Genomic DNA, 25,449 nt, shown 5'->3' on the forward strand with positions numbered 1-25,449 from the left:
CCCCAGATTTCCCCCTCCTTTCTCCCTCTCCATTTTGCCCAGTGGGGGGCCAGGCCTGTGCCTTACCTCCCCTGGATCAGGGCAGCAGTGCAGGGACCTTCCCGTGGAGCAACCTTAGTCCAGCAAATATGGATTGGAGTCCACGGGGCTCTGGGTGGCCATTTGCCACTTTGGTCCTCTCACCTGTGTAAGGACTTAAAATCATGAATGTGGCAGAACCCTCCACAGAATTTCTTAATTATTATTTTATTTTATTTTATTTTATTTTTATTTGTTCATTTATTTTTACCTTAGGGTTAAGGAATACAAAGCTTAAATTACATGAATGGCCCTTGTTGTTATTCCTGCTGGGAAGCTGTGTCCCACTGTCTGGCCATGCTCTCGGGCCACCATAAACACAGACAAAAAGCACGGCGGTTATTAGGGCTGAGATGGGAGGTAATACAGAGTGCATGGAGCTCTTGGGAGGAATTTGAATTGCTGAGAAATTGCTTAAAAATAAGTGTGCACCAATTGCTGGTAGAGACAAAGGTCGATGTGTGAATGGTGGCTGCGGGGAGACTGAGCGCGGTTTGGTCGACTTGTAGGAGCAGCCTGATCCCAGCAGAGATTGGGGCTCTTTGTGATGCTGTGGGTTAGTGATGGCTGTGCCCAGCTGTGTGTCAGTGGCGGACTGTCTGGTGCTGTCAGAACATCAGTGAAACACTGCAATGGATGGTGAAATTGGTGCTGCCTGCTGAGCAGTGACTGCACCCAGTGTTCCCAGTGGGTCTGTGCAGGGCATGGGCAGTGCCTTCCCCATGCATTGAGGGTCGGTGGAACCAAAGCACGGAGTTCATTTAGCAGTTTTCGTTTACCTGTGGTGTGATAGCCATTCTGCCTTGTATTGATTTCTGCATGCCTTCAGAACAATGTTATCTCTTTCCTGTTGTACAGATGGGAGGCTGCCCCAACCCCTTGCATTTCTTTGCTGTTGTAATGCAAACAGCATTCCCCTGGTCAGAGGAATGACCCTTGTGGGGCTGAAATGCATGGGGTTTACACCCAGCCCCTTTCTCTGGAGCAGAACGTGCCTCGTACCCTCAGAGGAAGGATTTCTAACAAATGCATAGCTTTACTATCCGTTGCAAGGAGTAGGGGCTGGGGGGGGGGGGGAGGGGGCTGTGAGGGGCTCTCCCCGTCACCCCTTTGTTCAGTGACAGCTGCACAGGCGAACGTGGGCTCTGAGCTCCTCACAGGCTGTTTGTTGTTGCCCGAAGCGTGGCTTGTAAGCACAGCCGCAATTTTCCGTGGCTTGCTCACGCATCAGCGTCACTTAGATGGAAAAAACCCAGCAGTGGGATTGGGGTCAGCCAAGGGGGTGGGTTTGCCGCTGTGCTGAGGGTGCCCTGCAGAAAAGCAGTAAGCAAGCAGCAACTTCTGCTCCGGAGATATCGGGGCTGAGAGGTGATGCTCCTGCGGGCAGAGCTCTGGGATGTGGCCGCACGTCCCATCCGTGCGGTTCACACGGCAGCTCCCGGAGCGGGAGGCCGGGGAAATAAGCAGTGACACGGAGCTGTCCCCTGGGGCTGGGTGCTGCCGGAGCAGCGCTGAGACACCGGGGCTGTAAATGTGGATTCTGTTGTTCCTCAGCTTTTTGGTTTGGGTTTAGCTTCAAAGCGAGAGTTTTCCTGGTTTCTGGAAATATTCCAGGGTTTCCTCTTTCAGACCTTAATTCGTTAGGAATGTGGGAGTCAGTGAGGAGCCTGGCTGTGATGCTGAGCCCAAGCTGTAGATACTGAAATCTCAAAACCAGCTGAACAGTCATCACGGGGGGGTGTGCAGAGCCCTGGTGCTGTGGCCATGTGTGTCTCTGGTGACAGCAGCGGGGTACACGCATGTTCCAGAGCCAACCACCCCATGGAGAACAGCGCTCCATCCTCTGGGTGTGTGGGAGGGCTGTGAGCACGCATCCAGGGCAATGCTTGTGGGGTGCCATGTCAGCTGCATCTCCGCTGGTGCATGGCATGGCTGTAGGCAGCACCAGGGGTGTTTCGGGGGAAGGAGACTAGATTCCATGCACCCCACCCCACACTGTGCTCTGCCCCACAGCCTGGCTGTGCCTTTGTGCGCTGTGGGGAGGGGGCAATTCCACATGCTGCTGTGACCGCGTGGCTGTGCCTGATAAGGGGCTGCTGGTGAGCAGAGATAAGTTCTCCCTCAGCTCTGGCTCTGCCTTCCCTCAATCACCCTGCTCCATCTTTTGTTTTCTGTGATGGCCGTAGCAGCGTGTTGTCTGTGGGGCAGGACAGGTGTTTTCAAAGCTCTTCCTCCCATCACACAGCATTCAAATTATTGAATCCCTTCTGTAATTGTATCAGTAATTGTGCCATTTAACAGTGCTTTGCAGGGAGCACGTAGGAAAAACTGAGCTGTAATGGTTTCTGTTCTTGTTTTAATCTTTCTAGGCACGTTTTTAAGAAAAATCTGTCAGGATTTTGGAAAAGTACCAGGAGCCAAATAGATTAACCACATAAATGAACTCGCAGCCGATTGAGGATATTCTTGTACTGCGTCCCAATGTGGCAGCGGTGCTGGTTTTGTTTAAAACCACAATTGCAAGCAGGCTGCGTGTAATTGCAGGCTGGCAGGGAAGAGCTGACGAGTACCGCCACCATCCCCGCCATCTCCACGCAATCATCTGCCTTTGAGTTGAGAGCAAAGCAGTCACCAAAGTGTTCCATTTTCTCATTTTGCCCCATCTATTATAATGGTTATCTATTCATCACTGATGTTATATGTCCTGGCAAGCCTCGCCGATGGTGGCTCGTGCACGCCTTTCAGAGCCAGCCAGGCACAAACCATTCAGTGACAACATGTGACACGCGAGCAGGAGCGAGCCGCTGTTTGTGAGAGGCAGCGTCGTGTTCATTTCCAAGGCGCATCGAGAGGATAATGGGGAATGCTGGAATTCATTAGTCTGTGCTCAGTGAAATTACTCTGATTTTGCTTGGAATGAGAAAGAAGAGAAATCCTGCCTTTTCCAATAAATACATTTATTGCTGTTTGCTTTGTTTCATACCTTGAAAGCACTTCCTTTGGTACATCAAGAAACCTTGATGTAAATGCGCTGCTTGGGGCTGAACAGTTCCAGTCATCTGACTCCTGGTAACGTTTTCCATTTATGCAGGGCACCCTAGATATTTTAATCAACTTTCAACTGGATTGGACATGGTTGGGTTGGCAGCAGACTGGCTGACATCAGCAGCAAACACTAATATGTGAGTAGAAGAAATTTTTTGCAATATTTAATATAATTTTATGGCTATACTGTACAGTATTAGCTGCTGTAGCTGAATGAAAGAAAGAAAAAAATTACGTTAGGATTGCTGGAAAAGCAATTGTCTGCTATTAAAGTGGTTTCTATGTTTACCAGCATGGAGATTTTCCACAGCATTCTATAGGCTCTGAAATTTGATCATAGAGATATGATGTCATAGCTTTCCTTTGCTAATCTCCCCAGAATTGTACAGAAAAATTATTTTAGTATTTTGCATGCATAAGTATGTAAAATGAAATGTTTGCTAAGAGAACAGTGAGAAGAGTTGTATTTAAGTATAGGAAATAGGTACAACTCATACACCAAGCTGTCAGAACCATTGCTTCCTAAAAGAAAGAGATGCAGAATTTAGAACACTTTTGGTAATTTTTTGCATTTTGGGGCTAGGAAGCATTTTGTGCACTTCTTTAGCTCCACGCACTGTCTTGTTGTCATGAATGGGGCTGTTGATGTGTGTGCATCAAGACGAGCATGGAGGCTTTGGCAAGGCAAAGGAGATCTGATTCAGGCCAGCATCTCTTGAATTCAGGGCAGAGCCTCGAGCCTGGAGGAGGTGGGCATGAGCAGCTTTACTGAAGTGGATGGAAATAGAGTCTCTAGAGCTCTGGGCATTTCTCCTTTTAGACATCTGACATCAAGTCAGAAGGGAGATTAGCAATATTGTAAACAGAAGTCTATTCAGTATGAGACAGAGTATATTGAGGCTATAGTGTAATGCAGTATTGGAAAAAGATGTGTCAGTGTTAAGATGAAAGCATTAAATGTGGGCATTACTACATTTCAGGTTCACCTATGAAATTGCTCCAGTGTTTGTACTTTTGGAATATGTCACGCTACGGAAAATGAGAGAGATGGTTGGCTGGCCAGGGGGCTGTGGCGATGGGATATTTTCACCTGGTACATGATATTTCAAGCTTGCTTCTTGGACTATGCTATGTGACATCCCCTGTAGTTAAAGAGTAAACGTAATTAAATATGCATGTTCACAAGGAACGTTGCTAATAACCACTAGCAGCCTCTTTGAGATAAAGCTTTGCATGTTCTTGAATTTCAGGGATTTGATTATAAGAGGGTCTGTTTGAGCAAATTGCACGGCGTTGTGAGCAGCTGTAATGGCACATGGGAAACATAATCAGAACAGACACCAGCCTTGCCCCCACTTTTTGTAGAGTGCATGAAACAGAAAGAATGTTGTAGAATGTGAGAAGAAATGCTGCCCATCACCAAAGGGGGAATTGGAGCAAGGATGAAAAAATAGGATATCCCTTGGAGTAAATTCAATGGTTAATTAAGAGTCCCACCAACTGTGCAGTAAACAGTTAACTTTCCATGTGTGAGATGGCCATGCTGCTCAGTGGGGACATGGGAGGGCTCCTTCCTCTGGGTTCTGGAGGCTTAGACCAGCTTCGGTGTGGGCACATCAGTAAGATGAAAATGCCTGTGGTGGCTGTGGAGAAGTCATTGACACTGAAGCACTACATTAAGGCTTCCATTCTATTCATTCCAATTAGTCTTTTGATTTATATTTTTTGTCTCCAAAACTAAAAATTTTAGCCCATCTATCTCCCCATATTGCAAAAAAAATTGGAAGAATTTACATTGGGCACAGCATGTTGGCATGTCAAAAGAGAACAGCCTGATAGTTGGTGATATAGGAGCTCTTATGGAAAGAAAGCTCAGTGACCTAATGGAGAGGGAAAGAGCATTTGGACTACCAAACAGAGGAAAGACCTTGTGGACAAGAGCCTGGGCTGTTGAGTCTCCAAGTGCAAAAGTTCCAGCAGGACTCATCAGCAGCTGGCTGCTGGCATCTGACCACCCATGTGGGAGCTGCTGCAGGAGTCTGGGGTTGGTCCTTTCTGCAGAGGTGGAGGAAGAGATGAGTTTACATTACTTCTTGTTGAGAGCTTCTTGTTCTTGTACATTGCACATGCAGAACCCAGAGGCCTGACAAGGGTCTTCAGATTTTGTTGCCCTGTTTTGTTGGCTGCAATTAATGGTGAGTATAAACAGCCACAAAATTAAAGGCAGAATGTAGGCTTATTTTTCATAACTTTTTTAGAGTTAAAAGACTAGGTAAAAAAATAGTAGGAAAACCTGGCATTGAAGAAACGTAACATTTCAGTCTTGATTCTTTTGATGCTGAGCCTAGTGATTTTGGACAAGATAGGCCAAATTTCTTTTATGTGGATGCCTTAGTTCACCTAAATCATCAAAAGTAGCTGTTGCATGATGTTTGCTTATTTTAGGGTTGAAAACCTGAATATTTTCTCTTAACCTCTCTCTGTGTCATGTTCCCTTATTTGTTAAAAGAGGAGATAGTACTGTAAGGGAAGGAGGAAGCAGCCCCCAACCCGCTCTGAGCCATATACCTGCAGTGCCATTCCCATTACAGGGTCACCAGGTGTCACACCAGGACTGAGGACAGGGAGAAACTACAGCAGAGACCCTGGGTAGAAGAGAAGGGCAACACCCTGGGCTTGTTACAGCAATTCCCATTTTTTCAGTGGAGAGAGTGGATGTGTATGTGCATGGTGCACGTTATCCCAGCTGCCTTTGGGATGAGCCAAGCCATCGCCTGGCAGTGCTTGTTTGTGCTCCTCCACCTTTAGGTGGACAAAAGTTAGGTAGCAATCAAACCTGTTCATTTAAAAACCATGATCAGTATACACCTTTTTGTTTTATAAATATATGTGCATAAACATAGATATACAATCATCTTTGTGTATATATGTGTGTACTATATATACAGGATAAAGCTGTTGGGCTTTATGTGTGCATGTATATTTGTGTGTGTCGTTGTGTGTGTACACGTGTGAAAGTGCCTCAGGTTCTGCATTATATTCCCATAGTGCTCATGCAGTGTTAATCTGCAGCCAGCTGCGGTTTGGCTTTAGATGCAGAGACTCAGTAACAGTCTTGGAAATGCAAAATGAAGAGCATGTTTGTGATTTCTGCATTGAGGATTGAAATACAGGAACGAAATACAGGATGACCTGTCATCTGATTCTTAGATGAGTATTTTAAAGCAGTGTACATTGGTGACTTAACAGCAGTGCTAGGGAAAGGTAACCTTTTCCCCTCACTCCCACTGGAGGACGGATAAAAAGAAAAGTATTTAGTAGAATGATCCTTTTTCCTTTCTCCTCCTTCTCTAGTTATCCAGAAGATAGTGTCTGTTGGTACACAGTGTGGGTTTCCTCAGAGCCAGGGTGTGAAGCATCACTCTGCTTCAGGAGGGAGAACACAGGTCAGGTTGCACTCAGAAGCCACTCAGGAAGTTGCCTTGTTGGCATCTATGGCATGGAGTGGGGGTAATGTATAGATGGCATATAGATAAAACAAGGGACTAAAGGAAAAATTGCAACAAAAAAGAAGATAAAAGGAAACCTCAATCTTTTTTTGCATTAGTGTTTTATGCATAAATTGTTCCTTGTGTGTAGCAGACCTGTTATTGTACGACCCGGCTGTGAGGAGTAGCAGGACAAAGAATACACATTTCTAACACAGGGCAGAAAGATTAACATGAGAGTCAGGAAAACCATAGCAAGACTTGTCATTTATACTGCAATGATGTTACACTGCATAGAAAAAGTAACAGTGTATTACTGTGGACTCCAGGTGGTGCCATATCTAACATGTATGCTATGTTGATTGCACGTTTCAAGATGTTCCCAGAAGTTAAAGAAAAAGGAATGGCAGCTATTCCCAGACTGGTTGCCTTCACATCTGAACACGTATGTGTTTCTGTTTTTTCCTGTCTGATACATCTGCTTGTATGAATCCCTGATGAGCAAAGTAGCTAAACAAGGATTGGTAGCCAGCTGCCTTTATTTCTGTTATTCCTTCACTGGTGATGAGGAGCTGGGAAGGGGCTGGCTTTTTGCTCCATGGAGGAATGAGCTGTGAGCTCCTGTGTGGCTTGGACCCAGGGAGGGCAGGCTCCACAAACACTGCCCTTTTGGTTCCTCTGCCTCCAGTCTATAAATGTGGTATGGGTGGGAGAGACCACATCAAACAGCACACAGCTCTGGGCTTCTGTGTGCCATGTGTCCAAGGGGAACAGATAGATCTCTGTCAATGAGAATACGTCTAGCTGGAACCACTCCTGCTGTTACGTAGTGAGAGGGTAATAACACACATAAAGACAGTAGTGCTGAAGTGCAGTGTACAGCCAGACAGCAGTGGCATGCTGCGGGGCACAGGGTTTGCTGGGGGTCACCCTCTGAGCGCAACCCTCAGCACAACAGGGCTGATCCAGATGCCAACAGGAACCGGCTGTGTGCTGAGTGGGGAATGCTGAGAGGAAAGGAGATGGGCATGAGGGGGCTGAGTGGACCGTGTTGGGGAAATGCAGCTTTTTGCTTTACAAGCAGCCAAGCAGAAGTCGTGGTTTTTTGTGTATTGTGGGGGTTATTTGGGACTTAGGACCATTTCAAACACTTTGCAGCTTATGGTGGTACAGGAGGAAGGGAAAAGGAGGCTGTACCCAGAGGGGCTGTGAGCTGCCTTCAGGCTTCATGGTCACCTATTAAATTTCTCATGGGCTCATCCAGAAGGAACTCTGATGGCTGGTTTCAGCAGCCTGCTGTCCCTTCTGCTTCACATCTTCCTGGCTGCCTTTTTGACTTAGGAAGCACATGCTTCCATTCCACACTAGTGTGAGGAGCTCAGTGTCCTAAGAGCTGATGAGAAATTCCTGGGAGGCAATTTCTGTAAGGGTGCCTTTCATGGGGTGGGATGCAATGCAGGACTGCAGGATCAAGTTTGCAGAATAATTGTCCCCAAAGCAATTGGACAAAAATATTCTGCAAATGCTTTGCAGCTCTCCAAAGTTATCTGCACAGCTAGAGATCCATTATTCATATGGAGGTTACAAACCTAATAAGTATTGCAAATAAGGTTCAGTGTGATTATTTAAAATAACAAATCTTATTAATCGTTAGAGAATTTCATTGTATTCATAGCAATGGGATGTTAAACAGTGAATGAAATTGTGCCATCAGTCTCAAAATAATGAAATGAGCTTTAATAATTGTGTTTTCATGCCAAGGAAGAAGCAGCTCCCTTAGCAAATTAAACATTCTGAAGTCAAATACACAGTGAATCCCCAGAATAGCATTTGAAATGTTACATTTTAAAAGTATCCCAAAACTGCAATTTTGTCCCTCCCTCAAGCAGTGTATGTGATAGCACATCTGCTAGGGAAGCTGAGAAACCCCACTAGGTGAAGATAGGGTCCTTTAACCCTTAATTGCCCAGCAGACAAGGGTTAGGGTTTAACCTTCAGAACAGAAGAGGGATGCAGAGATCCAGAAGCACAGTCCCTTTTTAGTCAGGAAATGTCATGCAGAACTTGAACAGGCAGTAAGACACGAGGATGGCATTTGTCTCATTTATCATGTCATGCTGATCTTCTGCTCCCTTTCAGACTCCCCAGTCTGACTCTCGTTTCTCCCTGTCGCAGCTGCATGCTGTTGTACAACAATGGCTGTGGAACAAGCAGGCTGTAAATGAAATGCTGTCACTTCCCTACACTGTACATGTGCTATAATAATAAAGCTGTAAGTCACTGGATTTTATTAGAAATGTTGATTTTTATTTTTTTTTCCTTGAGATTTTCAGTTGGAAGCAAAGATTCCAGTATTAGTAATTCTCAGTCAAGAACATCAGCATCACAGACAAAACTCTATTTTCATTTCTACCAATGTGGAGCTTCCGCTATTATAGGTGAAATTACTCCACAATTGCCACTGATATTGCTGTGACCAGAATTTGGCCTCAGTTAGATGCCATGGTTTAGCTGCCAGAGAGGAGAGGGGAAGGGAAAAGTAATTCACAGCTCCTAAGTAATTCCCTTCCTAATTTAGGATTGCGCTATGTGCCTAAAGTGAGAGCTTCAATCCCTGTACGATCAGCGAGGAGAAGCATCTCTGGAGTGAGACTCAGAGCATCCAAATTAGGAACTTAAATGTTCCTTAATTTAGTTATTTTATATCACCTCTGGGAGAAGTTCATCTACTTCTGTGCCTTAACCACTAAGAGGCACCAGCCTCTTGGCACACACAACCTACATTCAGCTTAACGTAGGTTATGTGACTGTTCCAGCCCTGCATATGCATGTTCACCAGGTCTTCCCCGAGTTCAGTAGGGCTGTGACATTTTTGTCCTTACTCCTGATCGTTTCTGTTTCACCAGTGACACTGAGACACGGTATAACTGATTGGGTCAGGCTTGACTCACGTATAATTTCACTGAGGCGCTCTTGCATTCAGGTCTTAATTTAGTCCTCTGTAGTCACCCGTTCATCATCAGTCATTTCTGAACATGCAGTGGTGTAGGAGCAGTGCGATGTCCTTCAAGGCAGCTGTTCTGGACTACTCGTGACACAGGAGACTTTGACTCAAATGGGTAAAAGTGATGCCAGTTATAGCAACCTATTTTAGTCTTTTGTTTCACAAACAGTGAAAAATCTCAGATGAAGGCTACCTCCTACATCCTTGTGCATTGGCTTAGGCTGGAAAGAATGTTCAACTGAGTACATCCCTTTTCAGTGCAGAGAAAACACCCAAAAAAGGAGACCTGCCTTCTCAGAATATTTTATTGATCCTTCTGTCTGTAAGGCAAGTGTGTTTTCACCCATTCCCTGATGACTTTGGCCATTCCACTTGACAGTCTCTTAACATGGAACAGGGATCATACCCAGAAGGTAAAAAGAATGAAGAGTCACAGTCTAAGAGAGAAAGAGGTGTGAAGGTGAAGAGTTTAGGTGCAGAGAACAAGTTAAGGGTGTAAGGTGTCGGCTTTGGGGATGGCCAGATGTACCTGGAGGGACATCTAACAAGGAGTGGCCTTGTTGTGGGGCTTTCAGAGAAAGGTGAAGAAGGCTGGAGAGCCTCTTCTCCATTTGGTGGCATCAAATTCTGAAGCCACAAGTTACAGAGTGAGTAGTGGTTTTGTTTCTTCCTGAGGAAACTAAAATTCAAACTCATGGATCCAGACATTCTTCCTTTGCACTGAGTAATTCTCAGTGATTATAAAAGCTTTGCTTTGTGGTATTTGAAGCAAAAGGGAGACAGTGGAAAAGTTGGTTATTACACAAGGAGCAACTAAATTTAACTCCATTTGAATGAAAGTAAACCCTCCTTCCAGAAGAACAGTGCTAAAGAGTGGCCTCTTCCAGGGGGGTCATTTGTCATTAGGTCTAATCCTTCTTCTGGTCAGTGTCTTGGGACTTCTGCACTGCCACAGAGTCCTTGTGAGCTCACAGCCACACTTCTCATCCACAGACAATACTATAAAACTGTCAGCACAGGAAAAGAAAAAAGGTAGTGAGTCTTGCTCGGTTGGAACTATTACATCTTTCAAAAATGCTAAAGATCAGAATATGAGTATGCTATGCAGAAACGTTAATAATGTGAATATCTTTTCTGTCATTGACAAATGGAATAGTATTTGTCCATTGATAAAAATGGAATAGCAGTAGCTAAAGGAAACAATAGCAAACATATGTTGTTATGGTGTATTTAAAATGTGATGGGGCACAGGATAAATTTTTGTAGATAACTGAAGGAAAAGCTATGGCTTACAATTGGACTTTAGAGATAGGATTCATGTTGCTTCATTTTAATCAACGAAAGTGTAAACAGATAATCTGAGTTAGTCTGTGTGCTTTTTATAGCCAATCAAAAGTGAAATCTCTGGAAGACAATTCATCCTACTCTAAAATGGGTGCCCGAGCCTCAGGGATGCTACAAACGTACTCTTTTCTTCCCCACTGCTGAGGAAGCCTAGACGGTTACTCTAGACCAGATACACATTCTGAAATGGTTAAAATGAAAAGGGATCTTGCATCATGTCCAATGGAGGTGGAGAGTAAAACATGTTTACCTGCTCTGCTGGTGGGATGAAGCTGAATGTCCAGGTCTGCAGGGCACCAGAGTGCAGCAGCACAACCTGCAGCCCTCAGGGAGGTACCGGCTGCTGGTAGCTCAGCTTACTCAGCGTCTGGGAGTTCGTGTCACTCTGAATTTATGTGAGCAGGGAGAAGCTGCAGCCTGAAAAACCAGCTGTGGCCTCTGGGCCCACGGCACGAGGATGGCTCTTCTACCAGCTTCAGCCATGCCAGATGATGAGCGAATAATTCAGCAAGCTGTAAAAATAGAAGCATCTGCACATGGAAGCACCATTCATTCAAGACAAGAATGTCATTCTTTTCAAAATCAAAACGTTTTGAGCAGCACCACTTTTTCCTTTTTCCAACAGGCTCATTGTGTTATTGCACCTGTAAGAAATTTGTGGTGTGTTTTGATGCTACAGAGCTCACTATGAAAAAATGACTATCAGGCTTATTCCCAACAGCAGGTGAGATTTCAGACAGAGGGATGGTTCATAGGGCTCAGTCACCTCTTTTTTCTTTCTTTCTTTTTTTTTTTTTCCTGACCATTAATACACTTCTGTCACTAAGGTTGACTAAAACCTCCTGCTCATTCACCACTGAATTTCAGCTGTATTTTTTTCCAGGCAGAAACGGAAGTTCTTCTTTTCTGAGTGTGTATGTGTAGTCTTCCAGGTGCAAAGGTGCATGACATCCCACTCCTACCTGCACGTCTTCCTATCTCTGGCAAGCAAAAGACAGAGATGGAACTGCAATCCTGCTGACTGCTTCCAGCCTGGTTTTTGATTCAGAGCTGGCATCAATTGTGGCCTCCGTATTCTAAAAAAGGTTACATTTGATATCCTTCCCATCATTAGCCCAGCCAAATTCATCAGCAGTTTTGCTTAACCAGGGCCATTTCTGCATATCTTCCTGTTTTTCAGATCTGTACATTCTTTTATGTCTGCCTGTGGTTATGCAGACAGCCAGTTTGTCAGCATAGTCCCAGAAGTTCTAAAACAGACCCTAATAATCATCAATAATCATCATCATTAGAAACGGTGTGGTTTTTTTCGCTCCTTCAACCATTTTTTTTGCATAATTAGTGCCATTTTGGCTGTTCTAGAGCCATTCAGGTAGTTGTGATTCCTCTGATGTTTCCAGGAGACAGAAAAATGTAACAGCAATCGTACGTCTGTACCCGCATACATTGATTGAACAATTTCATATTCAGAGTTTCTTAGGAACTGTATTACCTTCTGTATTTTCCTCCTCCTGTTTTGGTTCCTAACTGCTGAATTCCCTTCAGCGTGTAAAAAGCCTTCAGGCATCTAAGATATTAGCAGTGTATTCATTTTGTTCCCAGTGCTGTGTTAACTGTGCCATGAGACTTCTCAATGAGGCAGCTGAGCTTGGCTTTTTTCCAGTGGATGCCTTTGAGCACATGGGCTTAATTTTCTTCCTTATAGTAAACTGTTCCAATCTGTATTTCCTTTTAAAGGCACTTTGGATAGTTCTATTTTCTATTAGAAAAAAAAAAAAAAAAAAAAAAGGAAATGACAGTAGTAAATTTGTTTTAAGTAGTATGGAAGATAGAGCAACCTTAAGCAGAGTAGTCAGGACTATTAATGAAAATTACCCCTTAGTTGTTTTTAAAACACAGTTGTTTTTTTAAGGGCTTACGTTCAAGGCACATGTTACAGCTCAACTCTTCTTCCTCTCTGTCTTAAAGCTGGTGTACATTTGACGTTCATTTCTCTCAGGTGCTCATTATTGTATGGGGCTGTTAAGCCCTCTGTGCAGTTCCATTGACTTCAAGGTCTGTAGGTGATGCTGACACATAACCATCATGTTCAGCTCCTTCCATACACCACTCTGATGACTGCAGTACTGTTGAAGCCAAGTATTCACTCGATACAGCGGTAGTGCTTATTCCTTTGGTTTGTGATCTGCTTCTCCACTCCTGCACTGGCAGGAAGGCACCTGAAAAGCCTTACTAGATTTTTATCTTCCTTGTTGATAGAATTCCATTGGACAGTACTGTTACAGTTGGATTTAATAAAAATATCTGATTCTTGGTGATAAAATCTGATTATATAAAACTATTTCATGATCTTAATCACTAGGATTAGAATTAGAATTATGAACCAACCAAGTTAAGATGAGCAAGAGAAAATTCAGCTGACTTGCACTCTAATGTATAACTTCCATGTTTTATCATACAGATTAGGTAATAGATTTAGTAATACAATGGCCTGGTCCTGATTTTAAACTACAATAGCTCTGTCTATTAATGGGAGTTATAACTAGCTAACTATCTTTCCCTGGCATGAGATCACAATTAGGCTCTCGTAATTTCTCTCAGTCTGTTAATTGGCCAGTAGTTAATAGCAGAAGAGTGTCGCTCTTGGTGCCACACACTGAATGAATTCTCTGGAGGAGAAGTTTTTGTTTTGGTGAATCAAATTTGTTGCTCTGTACATATAAGCAAAAGGCAGTGAAGATGTGCGTCAAGAACAGAATTGAGTCCATCACCAGCCACAACTGTGTATTTAATATTCCAGAAGTAAATCCAATAATTGTTGTTTCTCTAATAAACTGTAGTGACCTGATATGAAGCCTGAAATTACAGTGATCAGTTTTCAGAGTCTGTGACTAGAATTACTGCCTTATATGGACCATCTTGAGGAAGGGCTTTCAAGAGTGTAGTGTTTCATTAAGTTGGATAAGAAACAGTAATAAAAGCAATAAATAATAATAATAAAATTTGTTTTTTTCAGAGTCACTTTTCTGTGAAAAAAGGAGCTGCAGCCTTGGGTATTGGTACAGATAGTGTGATTCTGATTAGATGTGATGAAAGGTAAGTAAAGATGCCAAATGCTGTTCCTTCTGTTGGTACGTGGAAGAGCATCACCAGGTGCTTAACACAGAGACAGCAGCATGTAGGATGTAGTCAACAGTATAACTCATAGAGCTATCATCTTCAGTCAGCCTTGCAATGATTTATCCCACTTGAGGGACTATAGTTGTGGTTTCTTAATGAATCAGTTTTAGGAGCTGATAAAAAATCTTGAAGTTCTCTTCCTCAAGGACTTTTCATATTTCTTTCTCATCTCTTCCTGAAACAAAAAGTTGAACTAACAATCTTTACATGCATTCATACATGCCGGTGAGAAACTACAAAGGAGCTTTCTTAGGGAAGGTGCTCTTACATTTTGATACACTGAAGTTAGCTGAAATTAGCATTTTAAAGGAGTGAAATACTGTGGAGAATTTGCTAACATAATTGCATTATTTCATGACCCCACCATCCTTTTAGGCTGGATGGCATTTCCCATAGTGGGAACATGCCCCTTGCAGTGGGATGTGCAGTCAGTTCTTTGAAGGGTCTTCCCTATCCACAGGCAGCATGGGCCAACAGCAGGATGACCCATGGAAAGGAGGAGCACTGCAGGCTGCATGCAGTTCTATAGGCACCACAAAACAGGCTGTCAGTGCTTGACATGGGGTGGTGAAGATGTAGAATGTAGGAGCGTGAAGGAGCACCAAGAGATCTTTTCAACATCTTCAGCATGAACAAGCAGCTTCTTGGTGGCTCCTTTCCTCCCCACCCTGATCCATTTCCACCAAGGCTGTATGGCTTTGCTGTTTCATGAGACTGTGTATATGTGTACTGAATTTCAACCAGGAAAGCATGCATAAAATGATTTTCTTGTTCATGTCCCAAACTGGACAACTGTACATTTTTGTTGCCTCTTTTACTACCTCAGTATTGGTAGCAGTAGCACATTAACTGCAGGTTTTCAGTCAAAACACTCCACTTTGGTATGACAACTGTGAAGACTGTACACAGATGTGTTTACTATGGGAATGCTTTGGCTTTGCAGCAGTCGCTGTTCACAGTGCTCTTCTGCTGCTGAGTCTCTTTTGCCATCCTCCTTCTGCCTCTGGTGTTGCCTAGCACATCTTATGTAACCACCCTGCCGCATTATTTGAGTGAGGCTTGCATAAAGATGTATTTTTAGGTACCTTAGTAGTGAAGTATTTAATTATTTTGTAATGTATTTTAAGGCTTTCAGGTCATCTGAGTTCAGGTGGCAACACAAAAAGTGCCTTGCAGTGTCGTTGGCTGTTTGCTCAATTTAGAGCAAGATATTGTACTTGAAGCCAATCTTCTGCATACTCCTTAGTAAAGTTTGGCATTGCTTGGGCATTGCACTCTCCCAGCCATGAGTTCCTGCACATAATCAGTGTGACATGGGGCTGGTTGGTCAGCCTCTGGGTACAAATGTTGGCAATTAAGGGACCTGCCCATCTTTGTGTGTGCACGTCTTTGATAAACGGGAAACCATTAAAGCTTAACATCTCAGTTTATAGGAGGAATTCAGAGCCTTCCTTTGGAGTATTTTTTTTTCTTTACTCCTCTACCAGTCCCAGAAATGGTTTGAGAATCCTTGAGCGAACCAGTCACTGACTTGTGAGGTGTGTAAGGATTAAAACTTGTCATGCTTAACAGGAGCTTATTACTAAAAATTGATATTTTAGTTACATCCATCTAAAGATCATGAAAAAAAAAGTTGCTTTGTTTTTGTGTTTGTTTTGAAAAGTAAATCTAAAAGTCGTGGCTTTGTTTTCCTCAAAGTGCTATTTTGAGCTTTAGTAGATGTTATTAGAAGTTAATCTTTATAGCAAGAAGAAATACAAATTATCTTTGTATTGAAAGGGAAGAAATGTCTGCCTATACGAAGAACTAGGAAGTCCTTCTAAGTATATACATATATATATGTACATAGAAATGTAAATGGACGACACTTAGACCCAATGATGAATTTATTCCTGTAATGTGGGGAGCTGTCTTACCATTACGTGTAACCTCAGCTAGTCTTTCTTGTGGCTAAATCTGAGAAATGCAAGCTCATAGTCTAGTATCAGCTCTGTTTGTACCTTGCATCTAATTCATTTATGAGATTTTATAAATTGGCCTTCATGCCTTTTACCTCTGAATCTGAATCTCAGGCAAATGTTTCATTTTAAATGTGTTGCAAATACTGTATGCAGCCAATGCAGAGTGCTTGGCAGTGCATCCAAGTCTGGACTGATTGCTTTGTCTCACATCTTGCTTCAACCAAATATGAACATGTAATGCACCAGTAACTGCAAGCAGTCACCCTGAAACGAGCCCATCCCTGGGACCAGGACATGGAGAGGGCTGCTTACACTGGAGCTGTTGCAGTGCTGGGGCCACGCAGCTCAGCCAGCATTTTTTGTGCCTGCTAGGACGGGTTTGGAACCCAGGGAGCATTCTGGGAGCCTGGGCTGAGCCCCTTGCTTGGGACCAGGAGCAGTTCCCAGGGCTTCAACATCCAACAGGACTGGAAGGCTCCGTGGAGCTGTCTCAGTCTTGAAGGGGAGGTGTCTGTGAGGTAGCATCTCTGTTGTCATCACCATGTTGATGCAAATCAGTTGAAAAAGTAAGCAGGCTGAAAATGTAGACTAACAGAGTCTATCTGAGCTCTTCAGTGCCTCATGAGCCCTGGGCAAAAATGTCACTTTGTTCCTTTTTGGGTTTACTATGAAGTGAAGAAGTAACAGCAAAAGATGATTTCAAGACCAGATTTCTAATATAAATCTCTTTTTCCCAGAGGGAAAATGATTCCGTCAGACCTTGAAAGAAGAATTCTTGAGGCCAAACAAAAAGTAAGTTGCCATTAAGTTTATTCGCATTTCTGCCTCCCCCAGCAAAACAAAAACAAAGGTGAAAAAACACCATACTGATACAGCTACTTGGTTTGGCAATAGAGCTCCACCTAAATCTCCTGACGCTGCATTTCCTTTTGCAAAGTGAAGTTCAGACTCTTATCATTGTTTAAGCCCCAGTTCAGCAAATAAATGTAAACACCCTCTACCTTTACTGCTTTGAGTATTGTTTATGAAGTCAATGGAAAATGAACTGAAAACAAAACACTGGTGCAAGTTCCTGCATACTCAAGGCCTCACAGTGCAAAATGCAGGTGACTGTGTGCTCCTTGGTGACACACAGCATTTGGCAGCAGGAGTCCAAGAGGTGGTCCTTGAGCACTGAAGTGCCTTGTGGATAAGATTTGCTTTATGTGACGTTACATAGAGCAAACCCTTTTGTTTTGGGTAGGTGACAGTGAGCAGAACTGTTCCTTTGAGCCCTTACCGGTCTCCTGCCTCTTAAATTAATGGAAGAGACTGTTTTGGAAGTTTGCTGCCACCTTAAGGTAGAAACTGTAATATCACTAGTTTCTAAATGAACCAAAAGCCCTGGGACATAGCAACTGTGTCCTCTAGGAGCCACTTGTGGTTTCATTGTGCAGTCTGCCATCAGAGCAATGCAAGCTCCAGCAGCACGGGAGGAGTTAGGGCTGCTGCTCTCTGACTTTGCCAAATACCTCTGTGCTTTCTTGTAGGGATTTGTTCCTTTTCTAGTGAGTGCCACAGCTGGAACAACAGTGTACGGGGCTTTTGACCCACTCATAGCTATTGCAGACATCTGCAAGAAATACAAAATCTGGATGCACGTGGATGTAAGTGTCGTCTTGGGTGGGTGGGTGAGGGAGGCAGATTCCAAGGCACGTAAGCATGAATGTATTATTTTTTTCATTTGGCTCCTGTAATTAAGCCTGTTATCCAAATGCTGACTTCCCAGTCATCTGACAGGCTCAGGTTAAAGGATGTAACTGTGACTGTGCAGTACTAACAGTAAATGGGGTGCTTAAGGTGGATGGCCTATTTAGAGTGCTTTGGGCTTTCAGCTTTATCTTTAAATATCTTTAGTCCAAGAAATCCATAAGAACCATCATGCACATTGGCTCTGCTTCTATAGCAGCTGCAAAATAAATACATAAGAAAAAGTCTGCATTTTTTTTCTGGGGTAAGCACCTGAAATTGCCCAGCAGATTAATCCAGATGCTAAGGAGATGTAGCACATTGGCTGCTTTGCTCAGCTTTATCTGGGTTCTTACCAATAAATCTTACTGAAGGATCATCTTTCAGCCCCGGAATGGATCTTATGTCATTTTTGCACAATCTCTTTTTCCAAGAAAGCTTGGCAGCTGAATTTCCATAGGACTGACTATCATGCTTTTGATTACTTTGTTAGCCCAAATCATTCCAATTTAAGAACTCGTGTTTGCCTTCAACTACTGCTCAGCCACATGAAATACCTACCTGTCCCAGATCTCTGTAAGCAAATCGGGGAAGGCAGGCAGGTCTGCTCGCAGATGTCATCCTGGAGAAATGCAGAGGTGTCCTCTCACTAAGATAATGTATCTTGCCTTGTAGGGAGCATGGGGTGGTGGGCTGCTGATGTCAAGGAAGCACAAATGGAAGCTAAATGGTGTTGAAAGGTATGGTTTATTAGCGTTAATTAAACATACTTATTAAATGCATTTTAGCATGCTTGTGATTACCATAGCAGTATCTATAAACACAAATAAAAATCAGGCTCTGTTATCTCCAGGATACAGAAGGAAGGAATTATACAGTTTGCTCTTCCAGTTGAAGCAGCATTGCCCTGTGCCTTTGTTCAGAGTTACAGTGCAGCAGCACTGTGCTTTGTAGTGCAAGCAGCAGACATTTCTTGTTTGCATTTTTATTCCTTCCAACATGCATTCTTGGGTCCAGAGTGGTTTCTGAAGCATCCTCTGATTCCCTGTCCAAAAAGAATTAGCACTTGTATTTCTCTGTCATGAATATTGGAAGGTTGCCTGCTGAGGTCTGAGTATAAAAGGTGGATGGGTGCACCTGCAGCTGGGACAGTGTTAGGGCATTCACCAGCCACTGCTCCATTGCTTCTAGAAGGAATGCCACCTCCCAGCTGTGCTAATGACATCTGGATACACACATTTGCAGTCCTGAGCTCGTCAACATTACATATACACACAGCTGAACATAAACAATATCAATGTAGTTCTGCATCTGAAAAGACTGCACTTAAACTTGCAGAAGCTTGCCCAGAAACTTTTAGTTGAGCTGTGGATCTCCTTGCCATGGGATGTTAAGATTTACTTGAGTTTAAGGGAAGGCAAACAAACATTATTCAGAACTTATGGGAGCTGCAAAGTGACATAAGGCTTGAGTATTTCAAGGAAGTTCTTACATGCTTGCCCTGTTTTATATTCTTCTGGGCATCTGCTTAGGCTGCTTACTAGAGACCGTACGCTGGGTACGTGGAGTTCTGCTCATATTCATATATTTTCCAAAGGTGATCAGGATTAAACTATACTCCCTTCTGCCTCTTTTATCTCTAAATCAAATCGTTGATAAAAATTACAGATGATTTCCTCAGTCTATTTCTATGATCATGTATCTATCTCACATGCTAAATTTGGAAAGCAGACAATGGTTCTATGAATTTCATATACTTCAGTCAAGACTGCCTCCAGTACTCCAGATTTATATATTGTGCTTTAAAAGTACTTACATCTAAATACTCAGTGCATTAGAAAAATCTGAATGGTTGTCTGTGAGGATAGAGTTTGGGAACAAAAAGTGTTTTCTGTCAAAATTCTTTCGGAATTAGAAGTTCAGGTTGAATCCACATTGGAGAATTTTCCACACAGGATATCTTAGGTCCAGAATGTCTCCAGTGCTTGGTAAGCACCATCCCTGTGTGCCAAGTGAAGAACTAATGAAGCTTGTCATTTCCATTCCTGTTATGCTTCTTGGTGGACACAGCAGCTCACTTCAGTTTGTCCAGATTTCAAATGTGGGCACTTCTAGAGGAGAACTTATCAGATCCAATTTCTACAGACAGTTCCATTTCACAGTGTGTTATAGGTCTGAATAGAACTGGAGCTGTTCGCTGTGTTTCATGGGAGAGGAAGAAACAAGAAGGAACAAAATGTCCCTATTCATTGCAGGGGAGTTGGACTACATGACTTTTGAAGGTCCCTTCCAGCTCAGACAGTTTTTTGGTTGTAAGAAGGGATCATTGAATGAAGCACTCTTGCTTCAAGTATTCCCATCCTTTTGGTGACAGGCAGTCCAGAAAGAAAAGACTTGTCAAAGACAGAGGAGCTGCAAAGCCAACCTTACCAACCTCTGCAGGCTCTGCATGGAACATTTTGAAGAGCACCTGAAGGAAGCATGTGCCTGGAGCAGATAGGTCTGACCACCATCAGGACATGCAGCCTGGTGCCCCACTCCCGGGGCCTGGACAGTGGTGAGAGCTACATGAGAAAATCATGCCTGCAGCTGGATGAATGCTCTGCTCAGTCTGGGCATCCTTCCCAGATCTGCGGCTGGCCAGTGAGAGCACCCTCGTCTGGTTTTAATGATGGCTGAGGCCCAAATCCTGCCAGCCTTGAATCTCTCATGTCATCCATTTGGAATCTCCAAAGGAATACATCTTTCTTTTTTCTGTTGATGATCCATAGTAAAACAATCACAAAGGTGCTTGGTGCAGTTATTCTGGGGATGCTTTAGAAAAACATCTGTGGATCCACGCAGCTTTCCTTTGCTGTTTCTTGCAGTCAGCAGTTTCTTCAAGCATATACTGATGGCTCAAGCCCAGAAAAACTGTTGAAAAACAAATGAAAATTATTTTGGATAATTATTATATTTTTCTGGATGCGAGTGGGACAGATATGGGGGAATAAATGACCCCAGGGTAAATTGAATGTTTCAGGCAGATAATTAACATCTGGCTGTTGTCAGTAAATAATCCTTTTGTTTAAGAAAACCTATACCACTACTGTTACCTAGAGTCTCTTAAAGGATTTTTGCCTGATTCAGCATAGACACAGATAAAAATGAAAAAGTACTATATCAAAGGAAATTCATGGACCAGAGTGCATGTTCAGAATCATTAGCTCTGATGTTGTAATCAGATGGCTGACTCTGAGCTGATTAAAAGCTGCCAAGTATTCATGAAGCCAAGCCAAGTGGCCAGATGTTGCCTCTGGAAGACTATCATCTCCTACAGATTTTGCATCAGGCACTTGTGCAGTCGCATTTAAACAGCAGAGAAGAAGGCACAGAAATGTTGCACAGTGTCCCTGTGCATTTTTGAGTTGCTTGCTTTGAAGGAGCGAGAACAATTTGGTAGGAAATTATAAGGACAAGCATAAACCTATAACACTGTCTCCAAACCTATGAAGGAAAATACTGCCACATTCTCACATGCTTACTTCTGTTCACACAAATGTTACCTGTAAGTGCATCCTGAGTCCTTTAAATGATTACATGGCCAGCTGACTCATTTATAGCAATTCACACCATCAAAACTCAAATTGCTGCACTACATAAAATCACGTTCTCTGTGCATCCTTGTCAGCTTGCCAAATAGAATGCAAATGTATACATCTATCAGCCAGTTATCACGTGTAATAACAGTAATTAGCAAATAGACAGTCAAGCATAATGCAAAATTTAAACAATAAACATTGTTACTGGACAGTCTGCCCTTCAGCACTCACCACTGTCCCAGATGTCTTCTCTGGTCTGTGCTGTGACAGCACCCTGTTTCTTCACAGGACCTGGACTGACTGCTGTTTTTGCAGAGCATATGTCCTAAGGAGAGTCAGGCTCAGGCTCTTCTGTAGAAGGCTGAATTTTTTCTGTGTTTATTGCTGTGGTAATTTTGTACCTGATTCTCCAGTGTGAAGGAACTGTGAAAATTACCATCAGCACAACAATGAGAAAAATTACCTCTGGACAGGTTTTCCAAGCTGGCCAGAGACTTAGAGGTACCCAGAGATATGTAAAGGAATTTTCAACTGGAATCTTACTGACACTGAAATCAGTGGGAGGGAATCTGCTACTTTGCCAGCTCCCTGCCTGTGTATTTGCTGCCTTTAGAAAGTTCATCAGTCAAGTGAGTGCTTTTGAAAAGTTTACCCTGTGTTTATAAAGTATAGACGACTCTCCAGAATTAATACTAATTAAGTGTAGTGGATATGGCAGTTATCCTGTGATAAGTTGCCAAAATGGCCATCCAAAAGCAATCCAGAGCTAGGTCCCAGAGGAAGGCATTGCTTTCTTACTCTCAGCCAAGATTACTTTCAGCTTTACTTCCTCAAACAAAAGAAGGTGCACTTTGTTCATTGTTCACTATTATTCTGACCATCGCTAAATGTCTCCATGGTTTCACTGCGGTGGAATGGTGTCTGAGCTTCACATGGTTTTCTGTCACAGGGCCAACTCGGTGACCTGGAACCCTCACAAGATGATGGGAGTCCCACTGCAGTGTTCAGCCCTGCTAGTGAGGGAAGAGGTATGTCCCAAAATCCTCACTGCTCTGGCCCTGACTGACATTTTGGTTCTGACAATCCTGGATGTTTTCTTCATACGTGTGTCATAGCAAATAGTTGCTAATGCAACGAGAAACTGAGAAACAGCTCTCTACTCACAGGCTGAGTAAAAGGGAATTAAAGCAGTCATCTACCAGAAATGATGTGTCTAATTAATGACAATATCTTTACAGTGTTGTGGCTTTGCATTCAGAATGCCTGTAGTAAAGTTGTAGGTGCATAGCTGTGTAACCCTGCTGGTTTCTGTGTGGTGTAAAACATAGCGGTAGGCAAAATCCCATCCTCTTACGGTGAATGCTGTGGTATGAATGCAGTATGACATTTCATTCATAATCAGGGCATCATTACTTTTCCTGGACTTTTATGATAGAAATTTCAGTCCAGCTCTGATCCATATATCCACTTTGGGGTGCATGGAAAATAAAAAGGGAGGACTAAGTTCACTTGGAAGAAGTAGTACTAGAACTTGAATTACCCTTGAAGCCTATAATTTTCATATAACCATCAGTTACTGGGGCAGCTGCTATACGACCACTACTTAGTAGATCAGCTATCAAAAAGCTGGTTGGTGTTTTGCTAACAGCTGTACGACAGATTGTACACAAAGTGGTTGCGCTTAAGAAGAGAGAAGCTGGCTTTCATTTGCCCTCTGGGTCAGTCCTCTGAGACAAATCCCACCTGGTTGAAGTCAGTATCATCCTTGACCTCTTGTGAGAACAGATGGCTCAGATTAGAGAAAGCCAATTTCTCCCTGCTTCCCCCCACATTTTACTATCTCAGTTTTGAGTTATATGTAAAGCTTTGACTTAATGATGAACAGCAAAGTTTGGAGTCTTATTGGACTGGAAACTGCACTTTTAGCAACTGCCACAAGGTATATCTTAAACTTGGTTGAGGACTTCACTAAAACCAGAACATGACTTTATGCATTTCACTTAAGAAGCTAAAAAGAAACCTCATACATTTGTGGGCCAGGCTCTACACCTTGTTGGCTGCTGGCCCTCCCACTGAGTTGCATCTCTAAACAGTGTCTGCCAGTCCAGAAACAGCTCTTTAAAGGCGATATGCTCTTTTCAAGGCTTTCCCTGCCATTTAAGTATCTAATCTGAGCTCACACATTGCTGGGTCAGGTACCAAACAGTGTCCCGGGCATTGAATGAATGAAACAAGGAAGACTTAGGCCACTGAGCAACCAAGTTTGGTATCCCTTTTTTCTTCCAATCTTCCTCTTCTCCTTGGACACATATTCTGCTGAATTTGGGTGCTTGTAGTTTCTGCTGTGCAGCCCCTTACCCAACACAACACTCAAAACAGTAGAGTGCCAGAATGACTTTTATGTGTCTCTCTTTCTATAAGGGACTGATGCAGAGTTGCAATCAGATGCATGCATCCTACCTCTTTCAACAAGACAAGCACTACGACCTGTCTTATGACACTGGAGACAAGGCTTTGCAATGTGGGCGACATGTTGATGTCTTCAAGCTTTGGCTGATGTGGAGGGCAAAGGTAGGACTTCTGCAATATACTTGTTTGCGTTAAAATAATGCACACCAGATACTACTTTCTCTTCTGAAATCATCATGCCAGAAACTACCTGATCTGAATTTTCCATATATAACATGAAAGAAAGAATATTATTGTTTTCCTTTTTTTATACTTCTAACAATTTAGCTTCAAAGAAGAGCACATGATTTTGAAACTTGAACTCCATGGCTTTGCATAGCATTTGCTTTGTGTAACTGTAGGAGTCTAACAGCATAAATCATACATCTAAGGATGCTGTTATGTGCATTTCTGGAAGTAAAAAGATGTTTTATTTTAAAGACATTCAGAAATTAAACATGGCAAATTGAGACTGGAATATGTAGTTTCATTCCACAAATGAAATACATTGCCACCCTTTGAAGGAGCTGGGGAAAACTCATCAAAATCTGTTCTCTAGGTAATCTGAAAACACCAGATTTAACGATTAATTCATCTGTAGTTGTACAGTGTTGCTAAATAAGTTCTTCCTATGTTTACTCAATCTTTTTGTGTCAAGTTGCCCCAGGTTTGTTCAGAGGAGATTACATCACTGTTTTCATTTCCAGAAAGCCTTAAAAGATCCTCATGTGCTTCATTAAAACTCTCCAAACAATTCAGAGACAGACATGCAGTATGGCTGGAGGTGTGGGGTTCTGGAGAGGAAGATGCAAACTGCTGTGGCTGCAGTAGGTGCTGTGCTAACTGGGGTCCCCAGGCTGCATCTCTCTTTAGCTGCAGGCCTTTCTCCCGGGGCTGTACTAGCTCCACTTGGTTTTCAAAATCTCGATACACAGAGGGATAATGACACGGGCTTTTAAGTTGGTTCTGCACTGCCAGAATAGATTTAGCAGGGATGCTTCACCATTACTCAGAGACATTTTTTTCTTTTAAACTCCATATTTTCAATATGCCTTGTACTGCTTTTTCTCTTCTCACAACCCACTTGTAATACTAATGTTGCAAAGTAGGATGTATATTTCCTAAGTGGTTTATCTATTCCAGCTGATGGTTCCCCTTCCTTCTTCTTCAAGCTGGATCCTTTGTTTGTGGCATCTCAGCTGGTGACTGCAGGAACAATCATGATGTCACGGGCAGAGGATTAGGACTTCTGCCAGAGAAGAAAAAGCAGGATTTGTGGGGGTCTTACAGACATGGCTTCTAACTTGATGTGGTGTCAATTAGAATAAAAGGAAGAAAAACACTAGGGAAGCAGGGCAGTATTTGAACAAAACGTGCATTTCCACAGGCATCAGGCTCATCCCTGAAAGCATGTTTTTGTGTTTATTTAAAAAAAAAAAAAGAAAAAAAAAAAGATTCTTGGAAAAAGCCCCATCTCACCACCTCTCAAAGATTTAAGTCCCCTCTTCTGAAAATGGCCTTTAACACCCCATGTGTGGAACTCTGCATCTTCCTGTGGAGACACCGTTTTGTGCCAGCCCAGGCAGCTCTGC

The 25,449-nt window shown here is 43.0% G+C and overlaps 1 protein-coding gene across 1 annotated transcript in view; it reads left to right on the forward strand.

Moving 5' to 3' along the window:
- Positions 1-25,449, forward strand: part of GAD2 (glutamate decarboxylase 2) — a 32,218-nt gene that overhangs the window by 1,759 nt on the left and 5,010 nt on the right. Inside the window, exons 5-13 of the mRNA XM_015853319.3 lie at positions 3,170-3,260; positions 4,104-4,216; positions 6,941-7,056; positions 13,976-14,055; positions 16,838-16,892; positions 17,630-17,746; positions 18,504-18,568; positions 22,359-22,437; positions 23,831-23,980. Coding sequence (XP_015708805.2) covers positions 3,170-3,260; positions 4,104-4,216; positions 6,941-7,056; positions 13,976-14,055; positions 16,838-16,892; positions 17,630-17,746; positions 18,504-18,568; positions 22,359-22,437; positions 23,831-23,980 — 866 coding nt within the window. The remainder of the gene's footprint in view (positions 1-3,169; positions 3,261-4,103; positions 4,217-6,940; positions 7,057-13,975; positions 14,056-16,837; positions 16,893-17,629; positions 17,747-18,503; positions 18,569-22,358; positions 22,438-23,830; positions 23,981-25,449) is intronic.

This window comes from Coturnix japonica, chromosome 2 (genome assembly GCF_054131305.1).
Source record: "Coturnix japonica strain WE chromosome 2, WE-NBRP24, whole genome shotgun sequence".
NCBI lineage: Eukaryota > Metazoa > Chordata > Aves > Galliformes > Phasianidae > Coturnix > Coturnix japonica.